General features: G+C 46.0%; 1 protein-coding gene across 1 annotated transcript in view; it reads right to left on the bottom strand.

Annotated features, from left to right (window-relative positions):
• Positions 1 to 8,884: 8,884 nt before the first annotated feature.
• LOC308677958 (myosin-7) overlaps positions 8,885 to 19,245 on the bottom strand; it is a 49,795-nt gene continuing 39,434 nt past the window's right edge. The window contains exons 31-40 of the mRNA XM_081344686.1: positions 19,036 to 19,219; positions 18,151 to 18,316; positions 17,937 to 18,061; positions 15,747 to 16,055; positions 13,739 to 13,942; positions 12,509 to 12,634; positions 11,012 to 11,287; positions 10,287 to 10,382; positions 9,843 to 9,977; positions 8,885 to 9,028 (exon numbers count right to left, since the gene is read on the bottom strand). Coding sequence (XP_081200812.1) covers positions 9,005 to 9,028; positions 9,843 to 9,977; positions 10,287 to 10,382; positions 11,012 to 11,287; positions 12,509 to 12,634; positions 13,739 to 13,942; positions 15,747 to 16,055; positions 17,937 to 18,061; positions 18,151 to 18,316; positions 19,036 to 19,219 — 1,645 coding nt within the window. The 3' untranslated portion in view covers positions 8,885 to 9,004. The remainder of the gene's footprint in view (positions 9,029 to 9,842; positions 9,978 to 10,286; positions 10,383 to 11,011; positions 11,288 to 12,508; positions 12,635 to 13,738; positions 13,943 to 15,746; positions 16,056 to 17,936; positions 18,062 to 18,150; positions 18,317 to 19,035; positions 19,220 to 19,245) is intronic.

The following is a 19,245-nucleotide window of genomic DNA, read 5'->3' as shown; positions in this document are numbered from 1 at the left end:
AGTGGATATTGAAACAACTGTTATCCTGAAAGAGGTGAGACATTCCCGTGGTCTGCGGAGACGCGCGCGTGTGGGACTGTGTACATGTGGAATAGTGAGCCTGCGCAACGTGACCGAATAACAGAATCACAGAGTCGGAAGGGACCTCTGGAGGTCTTCTAGTCCAACCCCCTTGCTCAGGCAGGAGAACCCTATCCCATTTCAGACAAAGGGCTGTCCAGTCTCATCTTAAAAACTTCCATTGTTGGAGCACCCACAGCTTCTGGTGGCCAGCTGTTCCACTGGTTAATTGTCCTTACTGTTAGGATACTTCTCCTTAATTCCAGGTTGTTTCTCGATGAGTTTCCATCGGTCGCTTCTTGTCCTGCCTTCGGGTGCCTTGGAGAAGAGATATGCAATAGAATCAGAGGGGTTTGACTTGAACCCCCATTTCAGGGGGATCAGGACTCCTTACTCTGAATTAAGATCGTGAGAAGGGTTAAGTACCACTTTATGATGCCTTGGTAAAGCCGCCGCTGGAATATTGTGTCCACTTTCGGTCACCACCACGATATAACAAAGATGTTGAGACTCTAAAAACAAAAAAAGTGCAGAGAAAAGCAGCAAAAATGATCGGGCGATTGGAGGCTAAAACATACGAGGAAGGGACGCAGGCACTGGGTGGGTCTAATCTGACGCAGAGAAGGGCGAACGGAGTTGGAAGGGAACTTGGAGGTCTTCTAGTCCAGCCCCCTTTTCAAGCAGGAGACCCTGTATTATTTCAGACAAGTGGTTGTCCAATCTCTTCTCGGAAACTTCCAGTGTTGGAGCACCCGCAACTTCTGAAGGCAAGCCGTTCCATGAATTAATTGTTCTCACTGTCAGGAAATTTCTCCTTAGTTCTAAGCTTGCTTCTCTCCTTGGTTAGTTTCCATCCTTTGCTTCTTGTCCTGCCTTCGGGGGCTTCGGAGAATAGAATCGGAGCAGCTTGACTTGAATCCCCATTCTAAGGGGGAATCGTTCCTACTTTGAGTCAAGATCATGAGAAGGCTTAGTACCACCTGATAAGGCCTTGGTGAGCCCACACTTGGAATATGGTGTCCAGTTTTGGTCGTCACAATATCAAAAAAGACACTGGGATTCTGGAAAGAGTGCAGAGAAGAGCAAGAAAGATGCTTAGGTGGCTGGAGACAAAAACATATGAAGAACGGTTGCAGGAAGTGGGAACAGAACAGAATAGAATAGAATAGAATAGAATAGAATAGAATAGAATAGAATAGAATAGAATAGAATAGAATAGAATAGAATAGAATAGAATAGAATAGAATAGAATAGAATAGAATAGAATAGAATAGAAATAAGGAACAGAACACAACAAAACAGAATGGAATAGAAATAAGGAACAGAACAGAACAGAACAAGACAGAATAGAATAGAATATAATAGAAATAAGGAACAGAACAGAACAGAACAGAATAGAATAGAATAGAATAGAAATAAGGAACAGAACAGAATAGAAATAAGGAACAGAATAGAATAGAATAGAATAGAATAGAATAGAATAGAATAGAATAGAATAGAATAGAATAGAATAGAATAGAATAGAATAGAATAGAATAGAAAAGAAAAGAAACAAGGAACAGAACAGAACAGAACGGAATAGGAATAGGAATAGGAATAGGAATAGGAATAGGAATAGGAATAGGAATTAGGATTAGAACAGAACAGAACAGAATAGAATAGAATAAAGCTGGAAGGGACCTTGGAGATCTTCTAGTCCAGCCCCCCGCTCAAGCAGGAGAACCTATACCGTCACAGACAGAAGAATCTAGTCTCTTCTTCAGCGATGGCGCCCCCACGATTTCTGGTGGCAAGCTGTTCCACTGGTTAATTGTCCTCACTGTCAGGAAGTTTCTCCTCAATCCAGGTTGTTTCCCTCTTTGATCAGTTTCCAACCATCGTTTCTCGTCCTTCCCTGTGGTGCTTTGGTGAACAACCTGGCCCCCCCCTCTGCCTTGTGGCAGCCCCTCAGATACTGGAACGCTGCTATCATTATCTTCCCTATTTCTTCTTTTCTTCGGACTAGCCAGACCCCAAGTCCCGCAGCCGTTCTTCGTATGTTTTAGTCTCCAGGCCTTGGATCACCTTAGTTGCCCTACTCTTAATTTTATGTCTAGTTTAATGACAAGAAAGATTAGGGGTGACATGACAGCAGTCTTCCAACATTTGAGGAGCTGCCATAAGAAAGAGGGGTCAACCCCCCCTGCTGAAGGAGGACACCCTGTACCATTTCAGACAAATAGCTGTCCAGTCTCTTCTTAAAAACTTCCAGTGTTGGAGCATTCATCACTTCTGGAGGCAAGGAGTTCCACTGGTTAATTGTTCTCACTGTCAGGAAATTTCTCCTTAATTCCAGGCTGCTTCTCTCCTTGATGAGTTTCCATCCGTTGCTTCTTGTCCTGCCTTCGGGGGCTTTGGGGAATAGCTTGACTGCCTCTTCTTTGGGGCAGCCCCATAAATGTATGTATGTATGTATGTATGTATGTATGTATGTATGTATGTATGTATTTATTTATTTATTTATTTATTTATTTATTTATTTATTTATTTATTTATTTATTTATTTATTTATTTATTTATTTATTTATTTATTTATTTATTTATTTTTGGGACTTATATGCCGCCTTATCTCCCGAAGGACTCAGGGCGGCTAACAACAATAAAATACAATAATACAAAAGTTAAAAAGAAATTAAATGAATAGCCCCAGTAGAATGAATGAAGATTAAAATTAAATATTGGAAGATTGCTGTTCCTTCTTTTCATTAAACTAAACATACCCAATTCCTGCAACCATCCTTTGTATGTTTCAGCCTCCAGTCTCCCAATCACCTTTGTTGCTCTTCTCTGCACTCTTTCCAGAGTCTCCACAACTTTTTTAAAATAATAATAATAATAATAATAATAATAATAATAATAATAATTATTATTATTATTATTATTATTATTATTATTATTATTTTACAACGTGGCGACCAAAACTGGACGCCATATTGCAAGTGTGGCCTTACCCAAAGCGGTACTTAACGCTTCACTTCAGATTTGCCCATCCATCCATGCGGGAGCATCTGCAAGGAGGTCAAAAAGGTCAAGATGGAGGGCCTGCAATCTTGCATTGAAACCCCTGCCCCCCCACCTTTTCTTCTTCTTCTCACCCAACGCACGGCTTGCACGATGCCACGGTGGGCCCTGAGTTGGATGCCGTTGCCTCTCGCCTCTCTGCTGCTATGGCCCCCCACCATCAGTTTAACCAGGTTATTTTTCTCTCCATCCCGCCCCCCTGATTTGGTGCACCTGCTGGACCCAAAGCCTCTCCTAACATGGTTAATTCGATGCCGGCTGGTGCTCAGATGGCTTAGACAGCTGGATGGATAGAGACTGAGCTTCTGAAAGTGGCTTGTTGAGTCCCCCCACCCCCACCCCCACCCCGTTTCAAAGCTTCACTGGGATCCTCTTTTAATGGCCCCCCACCTCTCTGCCGCACCTTCCACACGACGTTAAGTGACCCTGCAGTGGGGCCAGGCTAGCTGTGAGTGGCAGAGCTTACCCAGTTTAAAAAAATGACACTCCGGGTTCCAGTTCTGGGTTTTTGTAGGCAGGGACCTTAACCTCGTCTCATCTTTTTTCCGCCTACTGGTATTCCTCCAACATACAATGAGAATTTGTCACTAAGCGAGACGGTCATTAAGTAAGCCACCATGTGACCAGACCTGATTTTTACAACCTTTTTTTTTGCCACGGTCATTAAGCAAATCACCACGGTCATTAAGCAAATGCAGTTTCTCTCTCTCTCTCTCTCTCCCCCCCCCCCACAATGACTTTGCTTGTTGGAAGCAGATGGTGATCATGTTTTTTTTTTTTTGCCACGGTCATTAAGAGAATCACCGTGGTCGTTAAGCGAATCCAATCCCCCCCCCTCCAATGGCTAGGGGGAAGGTTGCAGATGGCGATCACATGACTCTGGGATACTCAACCCTTGTACATACATATAAATAAATGGTCATCGTCAGACCGGGGGGGGGGAATGCTGTGATGGTCGTAAGCGCAAGGACTGGTTATAAGTTGCCTTTTTTTTCAACACTGTTGTAACTCTGAATGGTCACTTAAATGTCTGATCGTACGTCAAGGTCTACCTGTATTCCTTCTTGGAAGATCACACCCCACGGCTTAATCAGGGAAGGCACGCCAGCCTTCTCTCTTTGGGGCATTACCTAAGCTGGGGGCCCGCAGTGGTTAGCAGGCAGTATCGCAGGCTGACTCTGCCCACTGCCGGGAGTTCGATCCTGACCGGCTCAAGGTTGACGCGGCCTTCCATCCTTCCGAGATCGGTAAAACGAGGACCCAGATTGTTGAGGGCAAGAGGCTGAGTCTGTAAACCGCTCAGAGCGGGCTGTAAAGCACTGTGAAGCGGTATATAAGTCTATTGCTACTGCTCTGCCTTCCTGCCTTCCTTCCTTCCTTCCTTCCTTCGTTCCTTCCTTCCTTCCTTCCTTCCTTCCTTCCTTTCTTCCTTCCTTCCTTCCTTCCTTCCTTCCTTCCTTCCTTCCTTCCTTCCTTCCTTCCTTCCTTGCCCATCCTTCTCTTCCTCTTCCTCCTCCTCCATCTCTTCTTCTTTCCTCCTCCTCCTCTTCCTCTTCTTCCTCTTCTTCTCTCCTCCTTCTCCTCTGCCTCTTTCTCCTCCTCCTCCTCCTCTTCTCTCCTCTTCTACCTTCTCCTCCACCTCTTTCTCCTTACTCCTCCTCCTCTTCCTCCTCCTCCTCCTCCTCCATCATTGTCCGCAAGGACAAGCAGAGTAGAGGTCCAATGCGGGGTGAGAACCAGGTAATTTTGTGACAATTCCTGTCAGGACCCACCCCAGTCCACGTCTTAGGAAGACAAAAACTCCTGGAGTCAGTTCTAGTCCAAAAGGAATCTTTACTAGGACATGCTTGGTTGTGGGAATACAAGACAGGACGTGGTATTGTTTTACAAATTGAAACTTTATAAAGGGTTCCCGGTTCAACCCCGCCCCCCTTCCCTCAACCTCATTTGGTCAGCCCCCCATCATTTTACTTCGTGTCATCCCTTTCGTGGGGAAAAAAAGGCACTTCGAATCTTTACGGTTATTGCCTTCTTCCTCTCCAGAATTATCTTGTATCTTGTTTTTATTATGTATTGCCCTGTTCACCGCCCTGAGTCCTTCGGGAGAAGGGCGGTATACAAATTAATAATAATAATAATAATAATAATAATAATAGTAATAATAATAATAATAATAATAAAAAAAAATTAATAATAATAATAATAATAATAATAATAATAATAATAATAATAATAATAATAATAAATTAATAATAATAATAATTAAAAGAAGACACAAGCCAAATGCCTTCTTCTCTAACCCTCCCTTTTTGATCCCCCCCCCCAGTTCAAAAGGTTTCCCTTGGTCTTTGAAATAACCAGGGCTTTTTTTCTCATAGAACGCTCAGAACGGAGTTCCGGCACCTTTTTTGGATGGAACCTTGTAGGGTAGGCAAGGCGGGTTGTATGACATGTGTGAGTTCCGGCACCTTTTTCTTTTACAAAAAAATGCGCTGGAAATAACCCAAGGCAGGCTGAATCCACATCCGCTCCTCCTTCCTCGGGAGATGGCAGAATCCATAGGGGGGCGGGGGCGGGATAATGTTTTAAACATATAGTTATGAATGTGATATAAATGGATTCTGACAATTCCTGCATTGGATAAATCGCCTTCTGGGATGTGGAAGGAGAGAATATCTCCAAGGCCCCTTCCAGCTCTCTCTTGGAAGCAAGGACGGATAATGCGAAGAAAAAAAAGTGAATTTCAGTTTGCAGGAGCAGGAAGAATGAAATGGAGCGGGCAGAGTACATCACAGTCGAGGGAGTCCCGAGTTCAAATCTTTTTTCCATCTCCCCACGTTTTCAGGAAGTCTTTTAAACTGTCTTTCAAACTTAGTTTAGGGTCGGAATGAATAACAGAATAACCGAGCGGAAGGGACCTTGGAGGTCTTCTAGTCCAACCCCTCTACACAAGCAGGAGACCCCTAGACCATTCCAGATAAATGTTTGTCCAATGTCTTCTTAAAAAGGAGAAGGAGGAGAATAACAGACTTGAAAGGGACCTTGGAGGTCTTCTAGTCCAACCCGCTACGCAAGCAGGAGACCATTTCAGAGAAATATATGCACTGTTCTCTCTCTCTCTCTCTCTCTCTCTCTCTCTCTCTCTCTCTCTCTCTTCCTATGTGGTGGAAGAGATAGGAGGAAAAAGAGAGGGAAATTGCAATGGTAAACTACCCTACAGGTGATATTTGCCTTCTCATGCAAGCTGCAGCTTGACTCACTTGCTCGAGCTGCGCGGCTCTTTCTCGTAACCCAGGACCAGAAGAGCCCAGCATTGTAGCAAAACTCTTCAAGGAGGAAAGGACCTTAACTCACTTTTTTTTCCCCTCAGCCTTAAATATCCCAGGCTGAATTACTTGACTCAGTCAGGGGATCTGTTCAGAAAAAGGCCCGTTCGATTTTTCTTTTTCCTTTTAATTAAACACGTCTATCAATAGCCCCTCGGCTCTCCCCCTCTCCTAAGTCCGTTTTAATAGCAGCGACCTATTAAATCAGCTTAATCAGGAAATCCAGCATCAGACAGTCTAATCTGGACCTCGGCGTGTGCTTTCATCTCTCCTTAATCTCCTTGTGTATAGAGACTTAATGCTTTGTGATCCCTAATCAGGTTGCTCTAATCTCATTTGCACATATGCATATTTTAAGCCGCGGTCTGCTTAGCAGGCAACACGCCTGTCTCCATCTGCAAATGCGGCCTGGCAGCCAATTTGCAGGCCTTTCTTCCCCAACCTGGTGCCCACCCAAATTTTAGCAAAACGAACAGAGAGGCGAAAAACAAAACAAGCAGAATTTGCGTTTCTTTCTTTAACGGAAAAAAAATGGCTGCTGCGTTGAAGTATCCCTGCTGAGTTGAAGTCGACACCTCATAAAGGGAAATTTGAGTCTGAACCCTCTGTAAACTCATAAAAAGAGGTTGCAAGTTTCTTTTTTTTTTTGGTCTTTTCGGAATTTGCTACCATACAATCCCATTGAATGTATAAGATTGGCCGCTAAACAGACAGAGAGAAAAAAGCAGAATTCGCGTTTCTGTCTTTTACAGGAAAAAAAATGGCTGCTGGGGAATTCTGGGAGCTGTAGTCCACACCTCATGAAGAGAAATTTGAGTCTGAACCCTCTGTAAACTCATAAAAAGAGGTTGCAAGTTTCTTTTTTTTTTCTGGCTGTGTAGAATTTGCTACCAATAAATCCCATTGAATTTATAAGATTGGCTAAACGGACAGAGAGAAAAAAAGCAAAATTCGCGTTTCTGTCTTTTACAGAAAAAAAAATGGCTGCTGGGGAATTCTGGGAGCTGTAGTCCACACCTCATGAAGAGAAATTTGAGTCTGAACCCTCTGTAAACTCATAAAAAGAGGTTGCAAGTTTTTTTTTGTCTGTTCAGAATTTGCTACCAACAAATCCCATTGAATTTATTGCCAGGGGTCAACTTTTATCCAGGCAGTCCTCGACTTATGACCACAATTGAGGCCAAAATTTCTGTTGCTAAGTGAAACATTTGTTAAGGGAGTTTTGCCCCATGTTACGTCTTTTCTTGCCACAGATGTTAAATGAATCGCTGCAGTTGTTATAACTTAGTAACACGGTTGTTAAGTGAATCTGGGTTTACCAGGACGTTTTATCCCGTTTTACGACCTTCCTTGCCAAAGTTGTTAAGCGAATCTCTGCCGTTGTTAAATCGGTAAGACGGTCGTTAAGTGAATCTGAATTCCCTGTGGACTTTGCTGGTCAGAAGGTCGCAAAAGGACATCACGTGACCCCGGGATGCTGCGACGGTCGTAAATAGGAGTCTGTTGCCAAGTGTCTGAATTTTGATCATGTCACCATGGGGAGGCTGCAATGGTCGTTAAGTGTGAAAAATGGTCATAAGTCACTTTTGTCAGTGCCGTTTGTAACTTTGAAAAGTCACTAAATGAAAATTTCTAAGTCGATGAATACCTGTATGTAGTAGAGGAGAGGGTTCTCCTTTTTCCAATGTGCAGCTAGTCCTTGACTTTCAACAGTTCATTTAGTGACGGTTCAAAGTTACAACGGTACTGAAAAAAGTGACTTATGACCATTGTTCACACTTAACGACCGTTACAGCATCCCCACGATCATGTGATCCAAGTTCTAGTCCCGCCTTAGGCACGAAAGCCAGCTGAGTGATTTTGGGCCAATCACCAGGAGACGGTGAGTTCTAGTCCCACCTTACACATGAAAGCCAGCTGGGTGATTTGGGGCCAATCACAAGGAGATGGTGAGTTCTAGTCCCGCCTTAAGCTTGAAAGCCGGCTGAGTGACCTTGGGCCAATCACCAGTTGATGGTGAGTTCTAGTCCCGCCTTAGGCATGATAGCCAACTGGATTTGCTTTGGGCCAATCATCAGTTGATGCTGAGTTCTAGTCCCGCCTTAAGCATGAAAGCCGGCTGAGTGAGTTTGGGCCAATCACCAGTTGATGGTGAGTTCTAGTCCCGCCTTAAGCATGAAAGCCAGCTGAGTGACTTTGGGCCAATCACCAGTTGATGGTGAGTTCTAGTCCCGCCTTAGGCATGAAAGCTGGCTGAGTGACTTTGGGCCAATCACCAGTTGATGGTGAATTCTAGTCCCGCCTTAAACATGAAAGCCAGCTGAGTGACTTTGGGCCAATCACCAGGAGACGGTGAGTTCTAGTCCCGCCTTAGGCACAAAATTAAATCAACCAACAGCTGTTTCATCATTTTTATTCTACCTTTGAGAAGAGGGCAATGCTGATATACAGAGCGCAGGGGATGGGGGAGAGATCTTCCCAGGGCCTTTTAGGTCTGGGGGTAGGTGCACGGGGGTGGGGGGGATCTCGGAGTGCAGGGCATCCGGTCTTCGAAGGAGTTACTCCTCGTACAAACCTTTCGGCTGGGGAAGAAAAGAACAAAAGTGAGAAAGGAAAGAAGGAAGCATCTGGGTTGGGGTAGGGGTAGGGGTAGGGCAGGGGTAGGCAACCTCGGCTCTTTTATGACTCATGGACTTCAACTCCCAGAATTCCTGAGTCAGCATAGCTCAGGAATTCTGGGAGTTGAAGTCCATGAGTCATAAAAGAGCCGAGGTTGCCTACCCCTGGGGTAGGGGAAGGAGAAGAGGAAGAGGAAGGGTGGGTTATGGTAAAAGCTAGTAGGATCAGGGCTAGGGTTATGCATAGCGGTAGAGGATAGGAATAGGGCTAGGTTTAGAGTTATGAGTAGGGTTATGCTTAAAGTTAGGAGTAGGGTTCAGGGTAGGGATAGAGTTAGGGGTAGGTGTAGGGTTAAGGGTAGGGGTAGAGGTAGAGTTAAAAGTAGGGTTAAGTTTAGGGGTAGGAGTAGGGGTAAGGATAGGAGTAGGGTTAAAGGTAGAGGTAGGGGTAGAGTTAGAGTTAGGTATAGGAATAGGGTTAAGGTAAGGGATAGAGTAGGGAATAGGGTTAAGATTAGGGGTAGCCGTAGGCATAGGGGTAGGAGTAGGGTTAAGGGTAGGGGTAGGGGTAGGAACAGGGTTCAAGTTAGGCGTAGGGGTGCAGTTAGGAGTAGGATTAAGGTTAGAGGTGGGGTAGGGGTCGAGGGAGAGATAGGGGTAGGGGTAGGTTTAGGGGTAGAGTAATGGATAGGGTTAGGGTTAAAGTTAGGAGTTAAGGTAAGGGGCAGGAATAAGGATAGGCATAGAGTTAGGGTTAGGCTTAAGGGCAGCTCCTCACCTTCACCCCAATATCACGACTTTTGGCCCTCAACTTGTTGACCTGGGACTCAGCGATGTCCGCCCGCTCCTCGGCTTCGTCCAACTCGTGCTGAACCTTCCGGAATTTGCCCAAGTTGCTGTTGGCTTGTTCCTCCTGAGGAGAACCGAGAAGGGAGGCCTTGAAAATTACGGAGAGCTCTCGCCTCTGGTGAGGAACCACTACTACCGGTATGTCCTCCAGCCAGGATCCAATTCCCATTCAAAATGTTTGGCACACTCTAAGCCGGGGGTCTTCAAACGTGGCCCTTTTATGACTTGTGGACCCCAATTGGTCCCAACTGGTCTCACCATGACTGAGGTGACCATCCGGGTTCTCCAGCTCAGCATCCTGAGATGCGCTAAACTAGGATGAGTGACAAGCCAGGATTATTCCAAGAAGAACAGAAAGATGGGTGCTACTCACCGCCTCCTCGGCTTGTCTCTTGTAAGCTTTAACCTTCAGCTGAAGCTTGTCAACCAGGTCTTGGAGGCGGATCAAGTTCTTACGATCCTCCTCCGTCTACAGGGCCGAGGAACCGGAAAAGAATGCGACAGAGAGATCAGGGTTTACTTGGCTGCAGCAAAAAGTCGGCTTGTACCACTGAGTTTAAATAAGATCACCTCCTGGCTTGCATCAGGAGCTCTTAATTATGTGGAGGCATTTGTGAAATTGAAAAACAAAAATGGTGTTGTTTAGGAAATCCTTCTCTAAACCATGGTTACATTGTAGCTTAGATGTGGAAATATTGGCACGTTCCAAATCTAGAGCAGCGTTTCTCAAACTGGGCCACTTTAAGAAGGGTGGACTACAACTCCCAGAATTCCTCAGCCAGCATTGCTGGCTGGGGAATTCAGGGAGTTAAAGTCCACCCATCTTAAAGTAGCCAAGGTTGAGAAACACTAATCTAGGGTTTGTTTGTTTGCCACATGGAATTTGCTTTGGACGTACAAAATGGCATCTTTTATAAGATTCCGGGAAAAAGTAGGGTTCAATCTATCCACCACCACCTGCAAATTCCTCACCCAACCTGTTTTAGAGGCGTGGGCCAAATCCTGTTGAAGCCACCGCAATCAATCCACCCGTCCATATTGAACGCTTGGCTCCAAAACCCAGGTTGTCTCCTGTCAGGTCAACCTGTGTCTCCTCACCTGGTAGGTGAGCTCCTTGATGCGTCTCTCGCACTTGCGCATGCCCTTGACGTTCTCCACGTTGCGTTTCTGCTCCCCTTCCAGCTCGTTCTCCAACTCCCGCACTCGGGCCTCCAGTTTCTGAAGCTGCTTCTTGCCGCCCTTGAGGGCCAGCTGCTCCGCCTCGTCCAGACGCATCTGGAGGTCCTTGATGGTCTGCTCCATGTTCTTCTTCATCCTCTCCAGGTGGGCGCTGGTGTCCTGCTCCTTCTTCAGCTCCTCCGCCATCATGGCCGCCTGCCCCGTTGAAGAGGACAAGGGAGAAAGACGTCCACCGGAACTTACTCTTTGCATTAAGGGGGAAATTAATCCTAAACTCCCAGGCTAATTATTCATGTCAAGATTACGGGTCCTTTTTTTTGATGCTTCTGGTGGACCAAAGCAGAGGAGAACATGGAGATCTTGTTTTAGACTTTAGATCTCCACGGCCTGTGGCCATAATTGAGCCCAGAATTATGATCGTTCCTCATTATGGTTGTGGATCAATTTTTCAGCTCCTCTGCCATCATGGCCAGCTTCCCCGTTCAAGAGGACAATGGAAAAACAGGTCCACCTGGCAAAAGGAGATGACTTTGGTTTGGGGAGACCTCCCGTGTGTTTACTCCTTCCAAGAATTGATCCTAGACTCCGTATTCTCGTGATGATTATGGTTGGGGTCCTCTTTTGACCCGGGATGAGAGTGTCCACCGATGGGTTGGTGGACCCAAGCAAAGGAGATCCTGTTGATGTGTCTCAATTCATGGATCTTATTAAAAACAGGAGGAGGAGGAGCTATTTTGGCCTCACAGGGTTGTTATGGAGATCCTGCCCCATAGAGACCCCATGGTCAGCCTTATTTTCTTTCACGTATAATATTCACCCTCATCCTTCCTCACAGGGTCTTCTGAACCAGCTTTGTGGGTGTGAGGAAAAGAGGTGCGCTGGAAGGTATGTGGGAAAGAGGGAGAGCACTACCCATACACCTTTCCTCCGGTGTAGAATTGAATTCCATCTTATTAGCTCTTGTCTTTTCACCAAAAAGCAAAGATTTTATCTCAAGTTCGTCGGTAACTCGTAAACTATTCTTGGCCATCCAAGAAAGGGCTGTCTTGTGGGTTGATCTCAAAACAGGACCTACCATCCTTTCTGAATTAACGATAGCTGTCAAAAATAGCAGGGTGTTTATTTAGTAATAATATACCCCTGTGCACAATGAAGGCATCTGTTCCAAATTAACTACTGGGGTTTCTATTATCCGATACCAAATAGAGGCTGTGAGCACTGAAGTGACCAGAAGATGGCAGTAAAGATAGACAAAGAAGTTTCCCTTTGCTGCCACCTGCTGGTTGCTTGGATAGTCGTGGCCCAGATTGGGTATAAGCAATGTATGAACCAGAAACAATGCTTTCTTACTAGCCACTCGTTGGAATTAGTGCTTTCTTGGAAAAGTAGAAGTGGACGTGCTAAAATTTCACTCACGTCTGTGATGGCTTTCTTAGCTTTCTCTTCAGCATTTCTGCATTCCTGAATGGCATCTTCCACCTCTGTTTGCAGCTGGGAGAGGTCAGATTCCATCTTCTTTTTCTGATTGATGAGGCTGGTATTCTGGAGAGAGGAGAGGAGGGAGGTAAAGAGAAGGAGAGAAGGGAGGAAGGGAGGAGACAAGGAAAAAAGGAAGGAGAGGAGAGAGAGGAGGAAGAAGGAAGGAGAGAGAGAAGAAGAGAAGGAAAGGAGGGAGGCGGGAAAGAGAAGGAAGGAAACAAGGAGGAGAGGAGAGGAGAGGAGGAAGAAGGAAGTAAAGAGAGAAGAAGAGAAAGAAAGGAGGAAGGAAAGAGAAGGAAGGAAACAAGGAAGAAAGGGAGGAGAGAGTAGAGTAGAGTAGAGTAGAGAAGAGAAGAGAAGAGAAGAAGAGAGGAGAGGAGAGGAGAAGAGAAGAGAAGAGAAGAGAGGAGAGGAGAGGAGAGGAGAGGAGAGGAGAGGAGAGGAGAGGAGAGGAGAGGAAGAAGGAAGTAAAGAGAGAAGAAGAGAAAAAGGAGGAAGGAAAGAGAAGGAAGGAAACAAGGAAGAAAGGGAGGAGAGAGTAGAGTAGAGTAGAGAAGAGAAGAGAAGAGAAGAGAAGAGAAGAGAAGAGAAGAGAAGAGAAGAGAAGAGAAGAGAAGAGAAGAAGAGAGGAGGAGAGGAGAAGAGAAGAGAAGAGAGGAGAGGAGAGGAGAGGAGAGGAGAGGAGAGGAGAGGAGAGAAGAGAAGAGAAGAGAAGAGAAGAAGAGAGGAGAGGAGAGGAGAGGAGAGGAGAGGAGAGGAGAGGAGAGGAGAGGAGAGGAGAGGAGAGGAGAGGAGAGGAGAGTAGAAAAGAGAAGAGGAGAGGAGAGGAGAGGAGAGGAAAGGAGAAGAGAAGAGAGGAGAGGAGAGGAGAGGAGAGGAGAGGAGAGGAGAGGAGAGGAGAGAGGAGAGGAGAGGAGAGGAGAGGAGAAGAGAAGAGAAGAGAAGAGAAGAGCAGAGAAGAGAAGAGAAGAGAAGAGAAGAGAAGAGAAGAGAAGAGAAGAGAAGAGAAGAGAAGAGAAGAGAAGAGAAGAGAAGAGACAGTGAATTCTTTAATTTTTCAAAGACGAGACAGTGGAAATAATTTCATGAAAGCAGAACCACAGCATCGTTCTTAGCTGCTGACAATCCATGAGGTTTAAGAACATATTGCTTTCAGATCCCCCTTACCTGGGTGTGAAGGAGCTGGACTCTTTCACTGGTTTCAATGAGTTCCTGTTCCGCCAGTTTCCGGGCCCGCTCTGTCTGCTCCACCACGGACCGCAACTCCTCCAGCTCAGCCTGGAGCAGGTTGTTCCTTCGCTCCACAATGGCAATGTTTTCCTTGAGGTCCTCATTGAGTCGGATTGCGTCATCCAACTGTATCTGAGTGTCCTAGAAGGAGGAGGAGGACAGGTGGAATGGAGGTGTGAGTAAAGGGAAGCTGAAATGGAACCCTGGTGGAGATGGAAGGAAGGAAGGAAGGAAGGAAGGAAGGAAGGAAGGAAGGAAGGAAGGAAGGAAGGAAGGAAGGAAGGAAGGGTAGATGGATGGGTGGATGGATGGATGGGTAGATGGATGGGTGGATGAAGGATGAAAGGAAGGAAGGGTAGATGGGTGGATGGATGGATGGATGAAGGAAGGAACAGTAGATGGATGGATGGGAAGGAAGGAAGGAAGAAAGGAAGGATGGATGGATGGATGGATGGATGGATAGAGGGAAGGATGGAAGGATAGATGGTTGCATGGATGGGAAGGAAGGGTAGGGTGGATGGATGGATGGATGGATGGATGGATGGATGGATGAAGGAAGGAAGGAACAGTAGATGGCTGGATGGAGGGGAAGGAAGAAAGAAAGGGAAGATGGATGGATGGATGGATGGATGGATAGAGGGAAGGATGGAAGGATAGATGGTTGCATGGATGGGAAGGAAGGGTAGATGGATGGATGGAAGGAAAGAGGGAAGGATGGTAGAAAGGATGGATGGATGGATGGATGGATGGATGGATGGATGGGAAGGAAGGAAGAAGGAAGAGTAGATGGTTGGATGAATGGATGGGTGTAAGGATGGATGGATGGATGAAGGAATGGAAAGAACAGTAGATGGTTGAATGGATGGGAAGGAAGGAAGAAAGGAGGAAGGGAGGAAGGAAGGAAGGAAGGAAGGGTAGATGGTTGGATTAATGGACGGGTGTAAGGATGGATAGATGGATGGATAGATGAAGGAATGGAAAGAACAGTAGATGGTTGAATGGATGGGAAGGAAGGAAGGAAGGAAGGAAGGAAGGGTAGATGGTTGGATTAATGGACGGGTGTAAGGATGGATAGATGGATGGATAGATGAAGGAATGGAAAGAACAGTAGATGGTTGAATGGATGGGAAGGAAGGAAGGAAGGAAGGAAGGAAGGAAGGGTAGATGGATGGGTGGATGGATGGATGGGTAGATGGATGGGTGGATGAAGGATGAAAGGAAGGAAGGAAGAAAGGAAGGATGGATGGATGGATGGATGGATGGATGGATGGATGGATGGATAGAGGGAAGGATGGAAGGATAGATGGTTGCATGGATGGGAAGGAAGGGTAGGGTGGATGGATGGATGGATGGATGGATGGATGAAGGAAGGAAGGAACAGTAGATGGCTGGATGGAGGGGAAGGAAGAAAGAAAGGGAAGATGGATGGATGGATGGATGGATGGATAGAGGGAAGGATGGAAGGATAGATGGTTGCATGGATGGGAAGGAAGGGTAGATGGATGGATGGAAGGAAAGAGGGAAGGATGGTAGAAAGGATGGATGGATGGATGGATGGATGGATGGATGGATGGATGGATGGGAAGGAAGGAAGAAGGAAGAGTAGATGGTTGGATGAATGGATGGGTGTAAGGATGGATGGATGGATGAAGGAATGGAAAGAACAGTAGATGGTTGAATGGATGGGAAGGAAGGAAGAAAGGAGGAAGGGAGGAAGGAAGGAAGGAAGGAAGGGTAGATGGTTGGATTAATGGACGGGTGTAAGGATGGATAGATGGATGGATAGATGAAGGAATGGAAAGAACAGTAGATGGTTGAATGGATGGGAAGGAAGGAAGGAAGGAAGGAGAATGGAAGGAAGGAAGGAAGGAAGGAAGGAAGGAAGGAAGGAAGGAAGGAAGGAAGGAAGGAAGGAAGGTCCTTCAGACCAACTTGCAGGCTGTACCTTCAGGTAGCCTTGCAAAGTTTTCACTTGCTTCTGAGCTTCAGCTGCTATGCGGTTGGCATGGCTGAGCTGGATCTCCATCTCATTGAGATCGCCCTCCATCTTCTTCTTGACCCTCAGGGCCTCGTTGCGGCTCCGAGTCTCGGCATCCAGGGAAGCCTGAAGCGAGTCCACCGTCCTCAGGTGATTCCGCTTGGCCTGCTCCATCTCCTCGTCCTTCTCAGCCAACTTGCGCTCAATTTCGGCCTTGAATTGGTTGAATTCCAGCTGGGCTCGGAGGATCTTGCCTTCTTCATGTTCCAGAGAAGCCTAGAGGTTTGGGGTAAGGTTGGATGGAGAGAGAGAACGAGAGACTCCTTAGTTCATGGGTAACCAATGTGGAGCCCATGGTACCAACTGGATCTCAGACACCAATTTGGTGCCTCCAGAAAGCTCCACATATCTTCTGGATCATCATGGCCGCCATTTTGAGAGAAGACAATTCTTTCACAACGGCCATTTTGTCTGCACCGACCAAGTTCTCAAGGTTTCCAATGGCCCAAAATATTGCTACCCCTATTTCCAATGAAGAAACTAAAATTCAGGTATTCCTCAACTTACAAAAGTTTGTTTAGTGACTGTTCAAAGTTACAACGGCACTGGAAAAAGTGACTTATGACCATTTTTCACATTTATGACCGTTGCAGCATCCCTGTGGCCACATGATCCCCTTTTACGACCTTCTGAGAAGCAAAGTCAATGGAGGAGCCAGATTCACTTAACAACCATGTTACCCACTTAACAACTGCAGGGATTCATTGAACAACTGTGGCATGAAAGGTTGTAAAATGGGACAAAACTCACTTAACAAATGTCTCCCTTAGCAACAGAAACGGGCTCAATTTTGGCCGTAAGTCAAGGACTGCCTATAAGCTATGAATGGATCTCAGGTGTGGATATCTGTGTTGTGGCGAGTTTTTTTTAACAACCATAAACACAATTGTTTAATGCCTGCTAAGCTTCTAGTCCTTGACTAAGTGACAAAAGAAGAAAACATGGACGTCCAAGGAATTCCCCTCAAGAATGATGAAAGAAAATATTTACTTCGTGCAAATATGTAAATGGAGACTCAATCATCCAGGCCAAAAGTATCTAAGAAAGATTAAATCATGGCAACTGGATCAAAGTTTGCTCATACGTGCAAATACCTACATCATCTTTTGAGGAATTTACGAGAGCTACAAATTTACCTCAGGAATATTATCTGCAACTGTGACCTTCAAAAAAATTTCTGTCAGTTGGAAGGAACCATGATGTGCATTTGCGTCCAAGACTTCATAGGCCTTGAGTTATGACCATAATGGAGCTTGCCTACCATGCTTCTAAACATAATGGTCATAAATTGAATCACACACACGATCAAGCCAATTTCATGACCTTTTTTTTGTGGTGCTTGTTAAGCAAACGTTGCGCTCGTTAAGCAAGCCGACGGTTTGCTATCAGCACGGATTTGGGGGAAAAACAGTATGAATTTCTGGTTTTAGCAAAACTGTTGTAAAATGCAACCACGTGATTGCGGGACGCTGCAAATGTCTTGAAGTGCCGAGGGGGGCAACCGTTGTAACTTCAAATCCAGGACCACAGAGAGGTCAGTTGTAACCCCAAATGGACACTAAGTGACCAGGGATAAGTTGAGAGCCACCTATATTTACAAAAAAATAATAATAATAATTCAAAAGCTTATTCAAATTTGTGCAAATGAGCCATTTTCCCCCCCAAAAAGAGAGAATACTTTGCTCTTAAGAAGCTGGAATTTCCCCAAGGTCAAAAAAGTCAAGATGGCGGTGAAGACCCCATGGTCCGATTCTTTTTTTATTTGTATCTGTAACGTTGGGCTTTAGTGGCAGGGATGTGGCTGCCATCTGGACTTTCTGGACCTCTTTTGTTCTCCCATTAGTTGAAGGTTGATAGGTCATACAGAATAACAGAGTGTGGAAGGGATCCTGGAGGTCTTCTAGTCCAACCCCCTTCATGTTTTTGAAGAAGAGGAGAAATGAAGCTTAGAAAGCTCAAAAACTGAGTTTGGCCGCCATTTTGACTTCTTTACCTATGCACTGAAGGTCCTCCTGAAGCCCAGGAGGATTTCAAAACAAAATGGTGGAGAACTTGAGTTGAGGGCTCTGGTTTTTCACAGCCAAGGGGACTTCTCACCTCAGCTTCCTCGAGAGCGGCCTGCAGCTCCATCTTCTCAGCCTCCAGACTTTTCCGGGTTTTCTCAAGTTCATGGATGGTCTTGCCTGTGCTCCCCAGCTGCTCAGTGAGATCCGAAATCTCCTCTGTACGAAAAGAGAAGAAAACGTTAGTTCTCCAGAGGAAGCAGGACCTAGAAATAAGGAGGCTCCGACTGTTAAGGAGACGGGCCCACCTTGCAAGTTCTTGTTCTCCCTCTTGAAGGTCTCCAGATGTTCCAGAGATTCCTCGTAGGCGTTCTTCAGCTTGAAGAGCTCCGTGCTGAGGGACCTGGCCTCTTTCTGAGATGACTCCAGCTCTGTTTGGGACTCCTCAAACTTTTGCTTCCACTCCGACAAGATCTGGGGTGGGAGGAGGAGGAGGAGGAGGAGGAGGATGGAAGAGGAGAAGGAGGAGGAGGAGGAAGAGGAGAAGGAGAAGAAGATGGAAGAGAAGAGGAGGACAAGAGGAGGAGAAGAAAGAGGAGGTGAGGAAGAGAAAGAGGAGGAGGGGATGGAGACGGAGAAGAAGAAGTTGGTGAAGTTGCTTTTCCAGGAGGCAACTGGACGTCCTTGTTTTTCTTTGAAGAGGTTTCGCTTCTCATCCCAGAAGCTTCTTCAGCTTTGACTGGATGGTGGGGAATGAGAGGATTTATACTCCTTTGCAGTCATCTGGTCGTTTGCCTTCTTTTAGAGGATTGTTGAGGCCACTTGGAGGTTTACCTGAATGCTCAGGGTCACCTGAGCGGTGCAAACGGGTGTGGAGCCTTCTTGGAACTGCTGAAAGGACTGTGTGTGGTAGACTGGAGACAGATGGTGTCGTATTCCCTCCCCCTTTGTTGAAAGAGGGCTGTTCAATTTTGACATAGAGGTGGCACCCAGGTGGCCTCAACGACTCTCTGAAAGATTGCAAATGACCAGCTGTCTGCAAGGAGTATAAATCCTTCCATTCTGCACCATCCAGTCAGAACTAAAGAAGCTTCTTGGATGAGAGGTAAAAATGTCTTCAAAGATGTCTTCAAAATAAGAAAGTCCAGTTGCCTCACAAAAAAGCATATTTGGAACATGTTGCCTTAACATACTTTGTCGAAGTTCCTTTGCTTCTTGTCCAGGGCAGCTGCGGCCGCGTTCGAGCGTTCCACGTCCACCATGAGATCTTCAATCTCGTTCTGCAGGCGGTGTTTGGTCTTCTCCAGCGACGAGCACTTGGCGTTCACCGCCTCCACCGCTTCCTCGGCATCCTGAAGCCGCTGAGCCAGCTTCTTCCTGATAGGTGAGAAGATGTCCCAATG

Source organism: Vipera berus (genome assembly GCF_964194415.1).
Source record: "Vipera berus genome assembly, chromosome: Z".
Lineage (NCBI taxonomy): Eukaryota > Metazoa > Chordata > Lepidosauria > Squamata > Viperidae > Vipera > Vipera berus.
Note: the sequence above shows the minus strand (reverse complement) of the source record. Positions and strands in the feature narration are given on the sequence as shown.